Below are 18,550 nucleotides of genomic sequence, written 5' to 3'. Positions count from 1 at the left end.
TGCTGCACTTTTGCTATTTGCTGCTAGTACAACGAGCAATTTTGTTGCGTGGTAAAGAGTTTTACCGGCCCGGTTCCACTGTCTGCCAACACTAAATGAGACCCCTTTTTGTACGTCCGTATTTGTGATTTACAGTGAAAAAAAAGTTCAGCACAAATTATCAAAGTGTATATTTTTCTAATAATTGGAGTGTTCGTGTAAATCAAACAAGTAATAAGTTCGAATGAGAAAGGCTGGGTCTCACCGCTATGTGCTTTAATTTGAGTTTTTTTTTGTAATCGAATCGAGTCAGTTAATATTGAATTTTATAAAATATTCAAAGGTAGTACGACGAAAAAAATATTCCAATTTTTATCTTTCCTCATTTTTTAAGCTTTCTGGAAAATTTGCTCCACCAGCTCTCCATCTCCGTTGCATTCACTCTTCATCTACTCTTCTTCTATTTTTGTTTTACTTTCAGCACTGAAAGAGAAAGCGTTTCAAAACAAACTGCAGTCAAAACATCCTAAGTCCGACCACTAGGAACGCTGCAGTGAGATAAACAGTGCTTCCAAATATTAAATGACTCGAGCTTCACCGAGCATTAAATTAGTTTTTGAAGATTGTTCAAAAGCGTTGAAGGTATTGCATAAAGTTTGAAGATTGCTGTGAACAGATTGCTGCTTCTGTTTGTTCACTTTATTGACAACTTTTTAGGCGAGTCCATTGAAACCAGGATAAAAATATACTTCTGAATGTCTTTCATTACGTCGATACACGCCATGCCAAGTAAAAAGTTGCTAAGCTCCAGCATTGTTGTGAACAAAAAGAAGCTTCAGAATAATTCGATTGACGTTTTTGAAATTCTCAACGTCATACGTCTCATACGTCAAAAAGGACAATATTATCAATTTTTTTGAGGTGAATAATATTTTGCAGTGCGAGGGTTTACCGCACAATATTTGTGTAACGCAAAAAAAGTATTCAAAATTCTTACAATTTTCAATTTTTTCAAGAAACAATTTTAAATTTATTACTCCTAAAAAACGCTATCAATCTTTTAATATAAAGAAAAAAATAGAAGGTATAATTCGACGGAACACAGGTTCTGTTTGAAGAGATTTTATTTTATGTCATTCGATATCGATACTATTTCTGCTGTGTTTTCTGCTGTTACCTGAAGATTTGGTTAATTATGATTCTGTCTTTCATGTGAAATATTTAGCCTTCAGAAAGGCGATCTTTTGCAACTTCGTCTTCCACAAGATTTACCCTGGTCCTGCCATTTGATGTTTTACCTTTCACAATTCTGCCGACAGTTATCTGTTGAAGATGAAACAGGACAGCAAAGGAAATTTCGCTGATTTTTTATTCTTGGTAATAATTTTACTGCGGGCTTATTTTATTTTTCGAATAATATCCGATAAACATTTGTACATTGTGGTACTGAAATTAGCCAATAAGGTATTTTAGGAAGTAAATTTGCTGGCAGACTTTTACAACTACTCAGAACATAAAGCGGCGATATTATACATTTTTAGTTTGAATGTCTTAACATTTGTATTGAGTTCGTTCACAAACCATAAGAATCAAAATAGTGTAATAAATATTACAACAGAATAGGAGATTAGTACTAGCAGAACAATGAATCGATGATGTACAAAATTTATTTCAGCCGCCGTCCTCATTCAGCAATTTTTTTTTCTATAAAACAGCGCTGGCAAAACAAAAACAAACATTCACATACACATCATCACACGTCTCAAACTACAACCGGTATTAACCTTGCATGAATCAAATTCGCCGAAAGAAAACACCGATTAAATTGCCCTCACAACCTAGATTCTTTCTGCTTTCTACTTTCGTTCACACGGTCAATCGTTTTGCAGAAATGAAGGGGAAAACCCATGAATCGCTTTTTTACGAATATCAGATTTCATCGGAAATGGCACGCGTCGCTGGTTCATTGCTCCTGTTTTAAAATACCCGCTGATCTTATAGTTGTTTTGGTTGGAGTAAAAATAATAATAGTACAGCTAGAATTGATGTTTCCTTCTCAGCTCAGATGTTCTTACCCTATCAGACAAGGCTGTTGCGATCATGTAAAATTTGATGTGTTAACTCGGAATCAGTTTGATGGACACCCACCACCAGTCGCCGACGAATTTCAATAACCACACGAACGTCATACGGAAGCCCCGTAACTGCTTTTATGGCGCATATAATTTTCCACTTTATAAGCAAAAAAAAAAAACTGCTCAAGACAAACTGCGTCCGAGCAAGTGTGTGTGTTTGTGTCGACAAGTCAAGTCCCGCCTTTCATGTAGCCGGCCGGCACCGACCGAACGAGCGAGAACTACAAAGACGTGATTGATTTGGGAAAATCCAACGGAAAGGTACAACTTTCCGCAGAATCTTGCTACCGGTAGAAATCGGTTTACGGCATAAGGGGCCATCCATCGTAAGCAGATTTTGGTTTGGCAGCCAATCTTGGGTACCGAGTAATTCTTGTTGGTGTATTTATGTCGATTTTCACTATTTGGACGGGAGTTTTGATGAAAAAGCAATTAGCGGTGGGTTCACAAGAAACCGCTTCACTCGGGGTAAAGTGCGATGCTATTTTCAACTTTGCGTTTTTTTACACTTGCGTTCGCGGTTGTACTGTTAAAAACACACCTTCATGTTTATTCGGCTAAGTAAGAGCAAGAGGGTCTTCCGAGAAGGAACTAAACCGATGGCGTGATAAACACTTTCGGGGATGTTTCCGTTGAAGATTTGTTGTTACCAGGAATTGTGGATTATTTTTACAAACAGTTCACTGGCAATAAAATAACAACGTAATCGCACCTTCTAAACTATGGAGGCGCCCCGTATGTGAGCATTCTCGGGTGTGGAGGCGCATGTTGATACGTAACCATAGTAACACATTCAATTCTCCCCGTTTGTCAGATTATCATCAGTTCAAATGGGTTTGTTTCCCCATGACTTTTGCATTTTGTTGAACTGGCCAAAAATTTCACCTTGATTTTGCATCCGACATCACGTCAGTAGCACCGTAGGCAGCACAGCAAGTTACCTGCTGGTATACGCACTGTAAACCGGCCGACAAACCAACGACGGGGAGTCGTCCCATTGCAATCTCCGATACGCGGGGGTGGTGTATGCTGTTCTGACAGTACAATTTTAACTTTTCCGAATTCCAACTTTTACCAGCATGCGGTAGTGCCGCATGCATATGTAGAATAGAAACTAAAAACAACAACTAACAAACGGCTGATTCGCACGGCAGCTTTGTAATAAAACCGCAGTAGAATTCCCTGGAAATGAAATTAACATTCATATGCTGGGTTTCGTGGCAATTTAATTGAAACAGCCTGGCAGCGGGATTCCGCTGCTCAGGTGGACGTTTCGGTTATGAAATATTTTTGAAAATGTTAATATTTTATTACTCTAAAATTGAATCAAATTTGAACCGGATGATAGTAACTTAAGTTGAAAAAAAAAATTATTTCTCTGATATTGCTTGGCAGAAATTCATCCAAATTTTGTTCAAAATAAATAATTTCCGGGTGATTTTTAAACAGTTTACGTCAGCTCGAACCAAGAGCAAGCAAATCAGAAACTTTTGACAATAAACCTCGGGAGACACAGTGAACCAGAATTTGAATCATTACAGCAATACCTCGAAATGCAACGCATAAATTATTGTAATCGAAATGTTACATAGTATGAGTGGTCCCCGTGGTTCTGTGGTTAGCGATGTCGGTCGGCTAGCTCTCCCACACGGTTGTGATATCGGGTTCGATTCCCGATCGAGTCGAGGATCTTTTCAAGCTGGCGATTCTCTCGACTCAGCACTGGGGCACGGTGTATCGTTGTACTTATCCTACACATGCAAAATGTGCCAGAAACAATATCGATAACGAATTCTCTCAACTAATCTAGTTGATCGAGACCGCCATGAGCCCACCCAGGCTAAGCGCGCGATATTGTTTATGAGTAATGGAATAGACTATTCAGCACGTTGAGTCAAATTTCAAGAGGAGCCCAAATGTTCTTGTTTAATAACTGTGAAATTCTATCTCGACCCGAGTCATAAAGAACAACATCTTGAAGTAGTCACTAAAGTCGTTTTTTAGGACACGTTGCGCTTATAAACCGCTAAACTTCTGCTAAAAACTTTCGAAAAAAGACTGAATTGCGAAGATGATTCTACTCACGAATCAAGATGAAAATCAGAAATAAAAAAAAGGTTTAGTAAACTTAGTGAATATGCAATGTTGATTTTGGAAATTCAAACCACACTCTGTATAAAATCATTTATAGCATACCACGTAAAAATGAATATTCCAGTAAACTCTGCGTGAAAAAACGCGCCCATTTTATTTCTCTCGTGCATTAACAAAAATCAATCGTATCAAGGGCACAACAGATGAAACCTCTAATGGAAAAATTTAGAGAGAGATAAATTAACTGCAGACAAAAGCATGGATAGCAGAATCACGAAAGGTAGACTTCTGGAACAAACAGAATTGGGTAAGACAGGATAAACAAGCAGCAAAATATTGCTAAGAGCCAAATCGTGAACAACAGATGCTGTCAGTTTCTTTGAAATTAGTATTTAGAAGCGTTTGATCTCGAGTTGTTTCATGTTTTTGTGCGATTTTACCGTATTACTTTTTCGCGAGCCTTTCTTCGCAATGTTTTCCGACAATTTGGAACATTAACATTAAAGCAAAAAGAGTTACTTAACGGTTTAAAATGCGTAGAATTTCGAAAGATACTATCACAAGAAGAATGATTTCCAGTAGGCATCAAATCCTGAAAGACACATTAAAGCGAGAACTGGGAAATTGAAATATTATAGCTTTTTAGCCATTTTTGTGAATTTTGTGCCTCTAGCGAGCTCGGAAATGTATTAAAATTCACAAGAACGGTTGAAATACTCTTATCCTTAATTTTTCCTAGTTTGAGCTCTAGAGCAAACTTGTGTTGACAACTCTTCAATATAAGCGAAAAAAATTTTCCTTGAGTTCAAACTGGAAAAAATAAAGTTCATTCGTGCAACCTTCCGTTGTCGTTATCCAAAGTAGTATATTTTCTTGGAATTCCTTCCTTCACCGAAATCAAGTATTGATACCAGACACTTTGTTTCCTTTCCCGTGGGAGGAACAGGATAGCGAAATAAGTAGGCACCAAAAAACGAGTGGCTGTAAAATTTTCCTCTCATGATAGCTGTAGGTTTCAGGGACAAAACCAAGAGTGCAATTCCGCTATTCGGCAAAGTTTTAGATAGTGATTTTGTCCTTTCGAGAGGAATATACACCGTGGCATCAATCCTCATACTTCTCACATGCTAAGCTAGTGCTCTACGATCTGAGCTAGATCCATGACATTAGACAAAGTTTCGTTACTAATGTACTAAATATTGCCAACTGAACATGAATGAGAATAACAACAAACAAACACTTGAAGAATAAACATGCAGTGATGATTTTTGTGCAAACGAGCTGTTGAAGTGTTATCGGCTTTGGTTTCGCACATAAATATCACTGGCACATACGATATCACTGACTGAACACAATGAGAAAGCATTTATTTCCAAACTCTAGCTTTTGGGACCATCCGAAAAAATGATTGATCTTCAATTAACCCTCTAGTGCCCAATGCCGCCATTTGGCGGGCTTCAGTCAAATCTCTAAAAAGCTTCGATAAATACTTAAAAAGTGTTTATAATGATTCAGAGTGATTTTACCGAAGCCCGTCCTAAAATTAATTTGGGCACTAGAGGGTTAAAACTAACTATCATCACTCATACGACGCGACGTGGGACAAAACACAGCACTTATCGTTCTTACTACATCGAACATTTAGTAAATTTACCTCTAAACTCGACCGGTTTCGGGCGTAATACCGCCCATCTTCAGGAGGAGAGTCCGATTGGTTACAACTTATTCATACGTTGTTCCTAGATGTCAGAGAGGAAAGAGATGCTACAATATTCGCAGCTTTCTTATGTTGAATAGGCAGGATATGATGGGATGGGATCATTTTCGTTCATCAGCGGTTCTGTCGAATTGCTGATGTTAAGCGATTTCCAAGAATTTTTTCATAATTTTCGCGTTTTTCCAGTCTATTTGGCGGTCTATGGTTACGATGTGAGCGGCTACACTAGATTCGCAGGACTTTGCATTATCACATTGTTTCTTTAAGGTTTTGTCCACGAATCTTCTGTCGTAGCCATTTATTTTTGCTGCTTTGAAAATTTGTTGCTGTTCTTTGGCAAATTCCTCGGCTTCCATTGGCACATTGAACAGCCGGTGGGCCATAGAATGTTAGACTGCTTGCTCTTGTCTCCCAAAGTGGTTGGAGTCGGGCCTTATATAACGGCAGTAGACGTCGGTTTTTAAACTTCAATGTGCCATCTTCCTTTCTTGTGATTATCAGGTCTAGGAAGGGCAATTTACTCTCAACTTCCCGCTCTACCGTAAATTTGATTGAGTTGTGACGGGAGTTGAGCAAATCTAATGTTTGGGATAGGTAGCGTTCTTTTACCGGGGCAAAAACATTATCCACATATCTTTCCCATACTCGTGGGAAATATTTTTCTTTTCCCGCGGTATCTTCGAAATCGCTCATGAAAACGTTGGCTAACAGCGGTGAAAGTTTACAGTCCATACTTAGACCAAACGTCTTTTTGCATTTCCCTCTAAAAGTGAAGTAGTAGTACTCCCCTCAGCAATTGAAAGGTAAGCCTCCATGTGGTTATATGTGGCACCCGGCTGCGTTCTAAATGCCGGCGCAAACTTTTTAACGCGTCGGTAACCGGCAGAGCTCCGAAATCTCACATTCAATGCTTGGAATACACCTGAAATGAAGCTAACTGTACACTCACTCTCAGCCTTTGCAGTAATACTGAATTGAATCGAGTTACCCTTACCCCAAATTTTACGTTTTAGGCTACTGACATACTGAGGCGTCAAATGAAGCGAAGCGTTGAGCGTTTGAGAAGCGGAATAAACAGAAGCGTTGAGTGAAGCTTCCTATGACATACTGGAGCGAGCGTCGCAAATGCGTTGTGTTGTCATATTCCTAGATTCCAGTAACGGTTTTGTTTGAAGGAAATATGAATTCGTTCATTGAAGATTTTTTTGCTTTTTCAAGCACGGTAAATTACGTTTTTAGTAAACATAGAGATTTTTTTATGAAACAAAATAATATTACTTAAGTGAGTTGCGCTACAGTCGTAGTAAAAAAAAAAACGAAATTATTCTAAATTCTAAACCCGTTGACCCCGAGCAACGTTCAACTAGTTTATAATATCTGTTAGGATTTGAATAACCAATGTGAGCACAGCTAGTTACTCAGCGGCTTGCATTTTCGCGACCGAAAAAGTTCAGCATGCTAGATTTCTGGCAATTCAAATCAGTGCTATTTTCCCGACGACCTGAAAATTTCTCTCGATAGTATTTTCTATCCTACTTTTTTTCTTTTTTAAGATTTAAGACCAAACTAAAGCAAATATTAAGTACCAGGCGATATCAGGTTTAGTCTGAACATGAATTTACTGCACAACCCTCTTCTAAACATTTTAACCTTTTCTAAACGAAAATGTTTTTTATTTGCTTTTTTCAATTACCAAACCAAAACAAACTTGGTGCACCTGGTGATAAAAGATTTAGTTTGAATATGGTATTACCGCGTACATATACGCGCGCCAAAACACTACTCGTTCTGTTTCGCCGCCTCTATCGACGCGTCTTTGCCGCTCCAGTATGACCGGTTTGAGCGTTTTATATAGACGTTCGAAGAAGTAGCTCTGACGCTTTTGCGACGCTTTTTGCTTCGCTTCATTTGACGCCTCAGTATGTCATTAGCCTTACTGATTCGGCTGATGTTACTTTTTGTCATGCTTTGCCATTAATTCGTTCAAGAAAGTAATGAATAATATTTAACTTATAGCGCCTATTTAGTTTCGTCAGGCTACAGCAAGCATAGGGTGCTCTACAGGATGAAGCATGATTCTTTAAATTAGTGTTACTATAAAACCATTTTACGGAAAAGCAATGGCTAATAGTTATTTCAGCACCAGGAATTGGTAAATCACTATCAATCCAGCTAATTGATAGAATTTTGAACAGTGACTTCAGTCAAACAAGCGCAAAGTAGTTGATATTCGAACGAACGAGAGATTCACACCGCTATCGACACGGTAAAAAGTTTTTGTCAGAGCATGCTGTATGAGATTGAAATAGCTGGAAATATTGTACTTTTTTTTATTCTCGCTTATTTACCGTCGGTCTAGCTCCGCCATTGTTATTGTGCCAATCACCGACGCCCGGGGAGGCGACACCACCCAGGACCCTAACTCACGGCCCGTTGATTAACGGACCGGCGTCAACGGCATTACTTCCTCATGCGATGGAAGGCGTGATCCCAGAGATTTTTCGCCTCAGAAAATCTCCCGCTGTCGGCTAGGATTGAATCTAGACCAGTTGGGTTGGTTGTGAGTGGATCACGCCACCTCACAACCATCGACACCTATGTCGGCGGTGGGATTCGAACCCACCCGTCGAGCGTGGTTGGCGGAGACGTTACCAACCACGCTAGGCCCCCGCTCGAATATTGTACTTTGAATGCTCTTATTATTCGTCTTCACACAGTTCTGTCACTTTTTCCGAACTCTAGTAACCGGTATGCTTGAAAAAAGCGCTGTGACATCGAACGATACCATAATTTCCCTTAATTTTGAACCCTTCTAGTTGCTGAACCAAATCTACATAATTTTTCACACTTTTTCCCTGGGTTATCGGGCACTTTTTCATTTCTTCCACCAACCACACTGCCATTTTCTCGGTTGGTGTGCGAATGTTGGAAGAAATCGGTCTCATTTCACCTAGATTTTTGTGGATCTTCGGCAGGCAATAGGCGGATAGAGCGAAGCCACCATCGGGCTGGGGACGTGAAAATTCCTCTCGAGTCTCTCTCCACCCATCAAATGTGCTACCTTCTGTCGCGCGAAATTTACTTCCTCGACCATCGCATTCAGAGGATTCCTAGGTTTGCGGTTTTTAAATTTATGTTCCTCGAACGGACCGGCTTTGATCATGTCACAGACGCGGGACTCGCAGTCTTCCTTGTCCATAATCAGTTACTTATTACTTATCACTTACTTACTTAGTTCCCCTAAGAAGGGCAGTTTGCTGTTCAAAATTGGATATAATGCTGATCGCAACCTTTGTGATATCCCAACAGTGGGGGAATAAAGCACCCTGAAAGCATACACACTAACCAAAAACTGTTTTCACATTAAAACAATTAGATGGCCGCGAATAATTTAGATTGCCAGGATCCAGCACAGAATGCTTGCTTGTGTTGTTACCAAATTAAAGCAAAGCTTCATCGCAGGGAAGAAAGCCAAAGCCCTGAACCGGCAAATCGGAATATTTGCCGCTACCGTGCTACTGCTGAGATATGTGACCCACCGGCAAGTGATTTGTTCAAGCCGAAAGCAAATTCGGAAAACCAGCAGATACTGACGCAACCCGCTACGATACTGCTAATATGAGACCGTCCATCCGTTCCAGCAACTACCAAAACAACATATTTAGTTTGACCAGAAGCAAGCTCGCTTAAACTCTGCCTCCACAAACAAGTGCTCTGCGCGCTGCAGTTCTTTTGTTTAGTTCTGCTACATTTGCTACCATCGTGAAAACAATAGTGGCTTTCTTTTTGATTGTGGGAAGAAATGGAAGGCAATACCATTGCAGCACAGCTGCGAACGACTAACTCTGAAAGTGGACCTTGTGTGATGTGTGTTAAAACAGCCGTGATTGACTTTGCATCCTGTGTAACGTGCTCCTCGATACGTGAAGTTGAAAAAATAATCAAAAGTGAGATGAAAATCAATATCACTGAAGTAGATAGTATACAAATACATCATGTTCGGAATTGTGTGTTGATAACAAGTTACTCGATGCCGCTGAAAAATTTATAACCGAAAACAACATGAAGCATCGTATTCGGAATGAGCAATTAAACTATTTGATTCCGGTGCACATGGGAGACAATGCTATTGATGTACGCATCCATGACCTTCCAAGGGCATTGAGTCCGTGATTGGAAGCGATAGCGATACGATTTGTTCTGACCCGGAGGCAGGCAAGAATGTTTGTTCACCTCCCCGGAAAAAGACCACAACGCGCAGTAACAACCGGAGCGGCCCCACAACAAGAAAACCAAATGCAACAAATAATAATAAACAGCAGCAGTAGTGTTTTTATTTTTTGTATCTGGCACCGTAAACCTAGAGGTATTGTGCTATGTCAAATAAACGAGTTTATAAAATAAAGTTCTTTTATAACCAAAGAGTGCATTCCCGGCTAACTAGGTACTAGGGCTTGATCAATTTCAATAGTGCAAGATTGCGCATAAACAAACAACAATTTTCTGCATTTGGGCGAATACATGTTTTATTTTTCAATCGATTATTGTAAGAATGAAGGACATCGGTTGAAAACAAACCACTCAATAAGCGTTTGAAGTTGAACGTATTATTTTCTTTTTCCGTTTTTAGATTTACGTTTTCACTCCTGTGCAGCGGAACATCCTGAGAGACGTAGCTCTACGTCAAAATTAGAATCAGAACGGTTTGTTTGGTTGGTGTAATGTCTCTGTCAAAGTTGTACAGTAATGTTGTTCTTCTAGATAAAATATACACCGTAAGACAAGCAGCAATCGATTGGAAAATCTTCTATGGATCCGCCCAAGTGCAGAAAATTGTTATTCGGTTGTTCGAACTGTTGTAAATTGTCAAGTCTTGTTGAAACGCAAATTTTGACCTCTGATTGGTCGCTTGATGCTTGCTTTCCCTAACATGGTCAACAGAATATTATAACTAGTTAACCGGGAACGGATACTTTGGGTTATGAAAGAGTTTGCTTCTGCTTAAACCAATCATTTTACTAGTGGATGGTGGAAAGGATCAAATTTAGTAGCAGCGGGTAGCACTAGTGATAGCAGTAGGATGACCCAGTCTACTTTCGGTTCAAAAAAAAAATGAGCACTTCGAGACCAATAATTTTAATTTCTTTTTTAAATTATTTTGTTTTAAAAATGAAATTTTCTCATGGTAAATATTTTGTTCGGAAAAACAAAATTACCATCTACAACTTTGCCAAAGGCATCTCAGACTGAACGGAAAGCCTCGTCTGTTTGCTGATGACACTTCTCTCTCTCGTATCCTGCAACAAACGTAAACGATATAATTTGGCAAATGTCTGAGGACATGGACCTTCTGTCTCTTAACTTAGGTAGCACGAAATGCTCAACTTCAGATTGATTTCACTGGGATCGAAGGGGTATTCAAATTCAAATACTTAGGGCTTATCTTGGCCACATTCATTGAGATGGAGCGACCACATTAGTGCGTCCGATCTAAGCTCTATTTGTGGACTCTTACGAAAAACTTCAAAATGATTGCCATGCAAACAGATGCTCTCTTTGTACCACGCTTTCGTGCACTTTGAACTGAATACGAAACTTGAATCACTCCAGCTTAAATCACACAACCGTAGCCTCAAGGAAGTCTACAAGAAACCCTGGCTATTTTCTACCGTAAGATTTTATTGTGAATTATTATTACAAAAAGGCTCCATATAAGCTTCTTAGTGGGAGGAGGGTTCGCAAAAAAAGAAATAATAAAATTGGAAATGCTTCTTCAAAGTAAGAGGCCTATTACAGAAGACGAGGCGAGTGCCGAGTTACTCGCCTGTCCAATGTTTGTATTACAGATGGTGAGTCGGCTGGATTTCGGACGAGTTGCTCGACTCGTTCGTGACTCAGCTGTCACCAGCCAAGTTTCACTCGCGTCGTCAGTGACTGGAGGCGAAAGGAGTTGCTCCCCTCGTCTTCTGAATAGGGCCCTAAAATTCTTATCATAAATAAGCCCTAAATATTTAATTGGATCAAATCTATTTGAGAAAGCATCTTTTAGCTTTAAACAGTATTATTGACGGGTTTAAAAGAAAACTCTTGGTTTAAGAGGCAAAATAACTAACACATTTAGTAGTAGTTTGACGCATTAGGAGAAATCGTTCACAACAAATTTACCTAAAATGTCAATCAACATTTTTGTTTCGATCTCGATCGAGTTCCAAGGGAAATACGGCTTTTTTCAGTCGTAACGGTGAATCAAAACGCTAATATGTTTTATATCTGACGTTTCGGCCTTTGGACTTGTTTGGACTTCCTCGAATACCAAGATAACGTTTTTTGTTCAGCGTACAAAGCTTTACGATAGGTTGTCATAGCTATCAATAGGTTCTCCTTCAAGTACCACATCAAAAAGCACGATGCGTTAGTGGATTTAATTCGCTTTCTTGGCCTTCTTTGTTATACTTCTGATGACACTATGATGGAGTCCAAATCCACCGTTAAGACTAAAAAAGCTGTATTTCCCTTGGAATTTCATGTTCATCTGATTACTTATAAGTAAGGTGGTTTGAATCATTTGAATATGGAAAATGTAATTTAGAACTCATAAAATCGGAAACAAAAACTGAATAAAACGGAAACAGAACAAATCGGGAAAGGTGTTGACAAATTTTATAAAACATGATTCAAAAAAAAAAAAAAAAAAAACAAAAAACACGGCAGTTATTCAAAAATAGAATCAATCAAAATCGAATCTTTTTGAACAACGGTAAAAATCAGAAACGCTAAGCGCGTAATTGAGGAACGTATGGTTTACAAATGAAAAATTGCAGAATTGTGTAGAATTACTAAAAGCAGAATCACAGGGGTGGGAAACAGACAACGTGGATGTAAAAAAGGGGCTCAATAGGTAAAGCTTCCGGAGACAGAAAGCGAAAATCTGATTTATAAAGGCTGAATTTCTTAAAAAAGGAGTTAGAATAAAATGTTTCCTCAAAAGCTAGTTCTAGCAATGAAGAATCGTTTAATATCACGATAAGGTAAAGGTAAGGCCTCATGTCTTTTGTTGCACTGCAAACTTGCAGTCTAGTTCAAATTGGCAGATTTAACATGAATTCTTCTCAGTTTTCCAAAGGTACAATTTTTATTTGTCTTTGATTTCATTGGTCGTTGCATCCGTGACTATATCGTAGAACCAACATTCCATGATTTTTTTTTTGCCACTTAAATAAAGTTTGTATTATAGAAATTACACTAAAACTTTTTGGTTTTAGGTTCTTCCAAAAGTTAATACGGCTCACATCTCTAAAGCCTGTAGTACACTCATTGACCGAGCGTCAAATATTTGTCACTTTTTGACAGATAAAAATTTGGTCAAAGATAATTTTTTGTCACTTTTCAATTTTAACATGGGGCAAACACGGGCAAACAACAACCATGATGTAAAATAAAATTGACCATTATGTCAGAAGGTCAAATATTTGACCATTAGACAAAGAGTGTACTACAGGCTTAAGAAGCCTCCTATGATGGAAAAAGTGCTATGGCAATGTATAGCGCTCCAAGTGGTGACGGGAAAGTTGTTAGATTGAACAAGACTGTGAGTATGTTTGGTTTGAAATCACCTCAACTTTCATTTCAAAAAGTAATTTTATCAATTTTCTTATTAGGCCCTCTCGCTGCACTAACATACCTGTTTGCCTTCCAGCAAAGTTGACACCTTTTTAAATAATCGATTCATAATCACCGCGAGAAATCGTTCACGAGGCAATGGTTCTGACATGAAACCGTGTCTGTTAGGTTTAAATCTTCGGCACGTTTCACTTTATTCCAAACAAATGCTACTCTTAATCCGCGGATAGAACGCAACTGATTATTATGATTGCACAGAAATTTCGCGCCGCGTCTGGCAAAGTTCACACTTAACAACACCAACGGCTACAGAATAATAATAATCATCACCACACACGGGACTCTTTTAAACTCTGCACTGCACTCCGGATCAGAGTATTATCCGCCACAGTTGGAACATCTCACCTAGCGCTCTGTTTCGGAGGATGGATGGAGACAGAATGGAACACTGCTGATCGCGGGGCTCGCTTCCTGGTTCGGGAATTTATAACTTTTTAATGACGCCCGCTGCCAATCGCGGCCTGCTGCGGTCGTACACAAATAATCTTACACTGAGCGGCACTCTTTGCACCCGTGTTCCCTCGATGGGATCAACATGGAATGAAAAATGGCCCCGAACCGAATGTAAATAAACACTTCCATCGACACCGTATTTTTTGTTGATTTTTCTGCTCTGAACCGTACCGTTTTCGTAACACTTTTGGCATTGATCGGATCGCGACAGAGCTGGTTTTTCTCCAAACGTAGAATTGATTAATGTACGTGTCTCGTGGCACCTTGGAAACAGCACACTCAGGCGACTTCCGAACTCACGATCGCGTCAGTAATCCGCCGGAAATCAACCGCAAAACAAATTCCGACAAACCAAGGCAAACACAATCTCTACAACTCAAGTAATCAATTTAGGTGAAACAGGGTTAAACAAAACTACGTACTTGCTGTACGACTATTGTCGCCCGAGGTTGTGTACAAACTGCGCCATCCATTGGGTTGGGGGTAACATTTATAGTCCCGGAGGCCAACGCGCCTGCGCCTGCTCCTGCGACGATCTCGACCGATCGGTGTCCGGCGGCATTCGAAGCCGCACTCGTCGATGGCGCGTGCGTCCTGCTGTCGGCCGAAGATGTGGCAGCCGGCGTCGACAGTTCATCGCTGGAGGAACAACAAGATGTCTCGGCGAAGTAATCGAACCGAAGATCCGGCAGACCGCCACCCGTACCCATCACGCCGCTCATTTTCGTTCGTCCCTTCGTAGAGCTGTCATATTTTGACGGCATCATGTCGAACTTTGTCGCGATCTGGTCGAACTTGGACAGACGTTGAGGCGATATCGCGTGCCGACCGGAGGAAGGTTTCTTTTTAGGTGAGAAGGCATCGATTCGATCTTTTTTGTTTCGCTTCGAAGAGCTCCGTTCCAAGGCGTCGCGCTCCTGCTGCGTCAGATAGGCGTATTGCTGGAAGATCGAATAGTGATCACTGAATATTTCCGGCGATTCACAGTAATCGTCCCGTGGTTGTTGTTGATGTTGTTTGCGCTGAAACGGTGGCTCCTCTCCCTCCACCGCAAAACATTCCCGCTGAATGCGATCGTAGTCGATGGCTTCCCGATCGAATGGAAACATCGTAAGATTTGGGTCGCTTTTTTTGCTTTTAGCCCCGCTGGCAGCCGGTGCCGAGTTGAGGGGCTTACCAGAATGTTGTTGGGGTTGCTGCTGTTGCACGAACCGATCCTTACGTGATTTGTAGTGAGGAACTCTTTTGGTCGGTGTTCCGGAGGGACTGCTTTCCTTCATCTTGGGGCGATTCTCCTTGTTGGCTTCTTTGATAAGTGTCGACTCCTGAGTGTAGTCTTGGGCGGGTGCGATCCTCGGCGCTGGGCGACGAACCGGATTGGGTGAGTCATCAAAATTGAACAACGTATCGTGGTTTGATTTGTTTGAGCTCTTCGGAGAGGTCGGTGGATCGAACGGAAAGCGGGTGCTCGAAGCAACGGGGGCAGTGCGAAGTTTCGGAGAGGTTTTCGGTGATTTTGGTGACAGATCCTCCAGCTCCTGGGAATGAAAGAAATGAAATGTTACAATTAGTTAAGTAATACATGTAAGCATGACTTCTTCCAACTGATTTAAATAAAACAAAGCCATCAAGCTGTAAGTTCGAAACCAGTGCCAGGTTCATTTCGTTTCGAAACAGAAGAAACGAAAGGAAATGCACTTCCGTTTTCCTAGAACAACATTTACAACACATCTACAATGCAAATGCGGAACATTTATGTATTCACAGACTGCGAGTCTAATTCGTTCCGGTGCAGATGTTGTTCGGAACAAAAACGAACCATTCTTCCTTTTCAGTGCATTTAACCGCTCGGTCCCCGGGGAAATATTTACAAAAAGTCGCGAAACTTGCACAAAGTTTTGGCAAACACGCATTCATCATTCGGTTAACATTATCAATGGCAAATGAAACTGCTCTGGTGTGAGCAGATTTTTTCAGAGAAGTTGCATAAATTCATTGCCCCAATGTATGAGACTGTGGGGAAAATTTTATTTTGGTTCTGCGGAAACATTTTCCTCTAGGTGATGCCAGGTAACACTAATTGGCATTTTCAACACTTTCGAAATTTTGGATTTTTTCGACAATTTTAACATTTTTTTTTGATAAATTTTAATTTTTTTTTATTTTTGGCATTTTTAACGTATATTCGAAATGTGTGAAACGTATGTTAATTGGAGTCAGCCATAACATGATTATAATTCAATTTCAACACATTCATAATACGTTCAGTACCACATCAATTCGACCAGCAAATAAAAACCATAAATCGCGTCTCGCGCTTAATTTGCTAGAATCAACCTGACAAACGCTGACACCGGTTTAATTAAATCAAAACAAATAGAAATTTGCACACAATGCACAAAGTTTGTTTGCCTTCATTTTGTTTTACCTGTTTTTTTTTTTTGTAAGTGTATGCTTCTCTACTCTATTCACATTCACAGCACAGCACCGCTCTAAATTGCATAGCGTGTTGTTGCGCGCTGGAGTCACAAATAGGCAATATAGGCTGCACCTTGTAAGCCATTCTCTGCGGCAGTATAATTTGTGCACTGTTTTCATTTGACACGAGACGAATGCAATTCGTCCTCCCAATGGAAAAACCGTGCACGAGGAGGGAGCGATCGTGATGTCGAGTGCAAAAACATTCAAATCAAAGCGAAAGCTAGTGCACTATTATAAAAAAATAGCACAGTAAATTTCACTTGCTCATGTTTTGTGGTTCAGGGCTTTTTTTTCAACGGTGCTTGTTTCGGTAGTAATGTTTGTAAAAGAATCAGCGGGGGGTGGGTTGGGATAGCGTTACCAACAACCACCTGCAGCAATAATCATTACGCCCATTGCGGTGATACATCAACTAGACCGTAACCAACAAGCCGGAAAAATGGCCCGCATGACGTGGGGGTTTTCCTTTGAACCAGTCCCATACACAAGACAAGGAACGATTTAATGCTATTTGGCTGCGTGTTCTGGAGGAGGGAAACTAAACAGAGTAGAAAGGAGAAGACCACCACCGACGCGAGCTGGCGTAATGCCCTGCGACTGCTGGTGACATTTTCCGGCAATGATTTGCCGGCTTTTCTTTTCGTTCGAGTCTAAAAGCCGGCCAGTCCAGCGCAGCAGCTCTCTCAGTCAATGAACTTTTCATTAGTGAGCGTCTCAGTTTGTAACGGCGGCGAACTACAAAGGGAGGAATAGTTCTCAACTTACTGCCTGTGAGTTCATATATCTTTTCTGGGTGGAGTGATATGGTTTTTCGTGATGTTTGAGATGGAATAATTTGATTTATTTGATGAGACACTAATGCTTGACATTTGCTCTAAATATATAAAAGAGAAACGACGAACATAGTAAAACATTATAAAAAGGTGATTGTCATTAATAGTAGTAGATTAGTATTAGTACCAGAATTAGACAAACTTTATAACATTTCATTGTTACTTCTCACAACTATATAGCAACAGTGTCCGCTGAATTCGATTGCAACATTGTCCTCGATATGAGTCAGCTGTTTTTAACCTAACAAGACAAACATAAAATTTCCAATATAATTCAAAATTGAATACCCAAACACTTTAAACTTCTTTCCCACAGCTAAATTCTGAAAACACAGTGAAAATCAACTAAATAAGTTTTGTTCCACTTAGTATTTGGCCGTTTCCTTCCATTTACTGCAGCGTCTTTGGTTGTCGTACTGAGAAACTAATGGCAGCGTTTTAATCTGGTAGGTTTGTTAACTTAGTGATGAAAATTTCGTCAGAATTGGTACACGCGTTGAAAAATTATCCAAGACTAGCTGACCCGGCAAACTTCGTCCCGCCTATTTTTGTGTTTAATTTAATAATTTTCAACATTACAAATTCATTGATTTCTTGCGATTTATTTATATCGTTGCAAACTATTGGTTTTATCGGAATGACAACATCCTCGTCTTTTGCCTTTAGTACATCACCTCTATTCCGGAAATACTCATATTGGGTGGTATTCAGTTATTTTCGTTGTTTTTCAGAAACTGAAAGTGGTCATCTTCGAATTCAAGATGGTGTCCAGGGTCAATGCTTGGCTTCTATACATTATTTCGGTTACGGAAATATTCATATGTAGTAGTATTCGGCTGTTTCCTAGAAGTTGCCATCTTACAATTAAAAATGGTGTCTGAGGTCAATTTTTAGCTTCATGCATCAATCTGGTTAAAGAAACACCCATAATAGATGTTATTTAGTCATTTTCAGCTGTTTTCCAGAAACCAGAAGTCACCATCTTAGAATTCAAAATGGTGTCTGTGGTCAATTCTAGCTCCTGTGTATCATTCTGGTATCGGAGCATCTCACAAAAAAAGCAAAGCCTTGGTGCTACATTCCGATTCGGAACTTGACCTTCTGTTTACTAAACACAGACTTCGCAGCCAACCGTTAAGTGTACAGGACAATCCTACTGACACTAACAGGTCGTAACC

At 40.0% G+C, this 18,550-nt stretch overlaps 1 protein-coding gene across 4 annotated transcripts in view; it reads right to left on the bottom strand.

Annotated features, from left to right (window-relative positions):
• LOC129725720 (uncharacterized) overlaps positions 1-18,550 on the bottom strand; it is a 500,714-nt gene that overhangs the window by 158,540 nt on the left and 323,624 nt on the right. For 3 of the 4 annotated variants that reach the window (XM_055681833.1, XM_055681835.1, XM_055681832.1), the window contains one exon: positions 14,481-15,596. In XM_055681833.1, the coding sequence (XP_055537808.1) occupies positions 14,481-15,596 (1,116 nt within the window). The other variant, XM_055681836.1, reaches the window with a different exon arrangement.

Source organism: Wyeomyia smithii, chromosome 2 (assembly GCF_029784165.1).
Source record: "Wyeomyia smithii strain HCP4-BCI-WySm-NY-G18 chromosome 2, ASM2978416v1, whole genome shotgun sequence".
NCBI classification, from domain to species: Eukaryota; Metazoa; Arthropoda; class Insecta; order Diptera; family Culicidae; genus Wyeomyia; species Wyeomyia smithii.
Note: the sequence above shows the minus strand (reverse complement) of the source record. Positions and strands in the feature narration are given on the sequence as shown.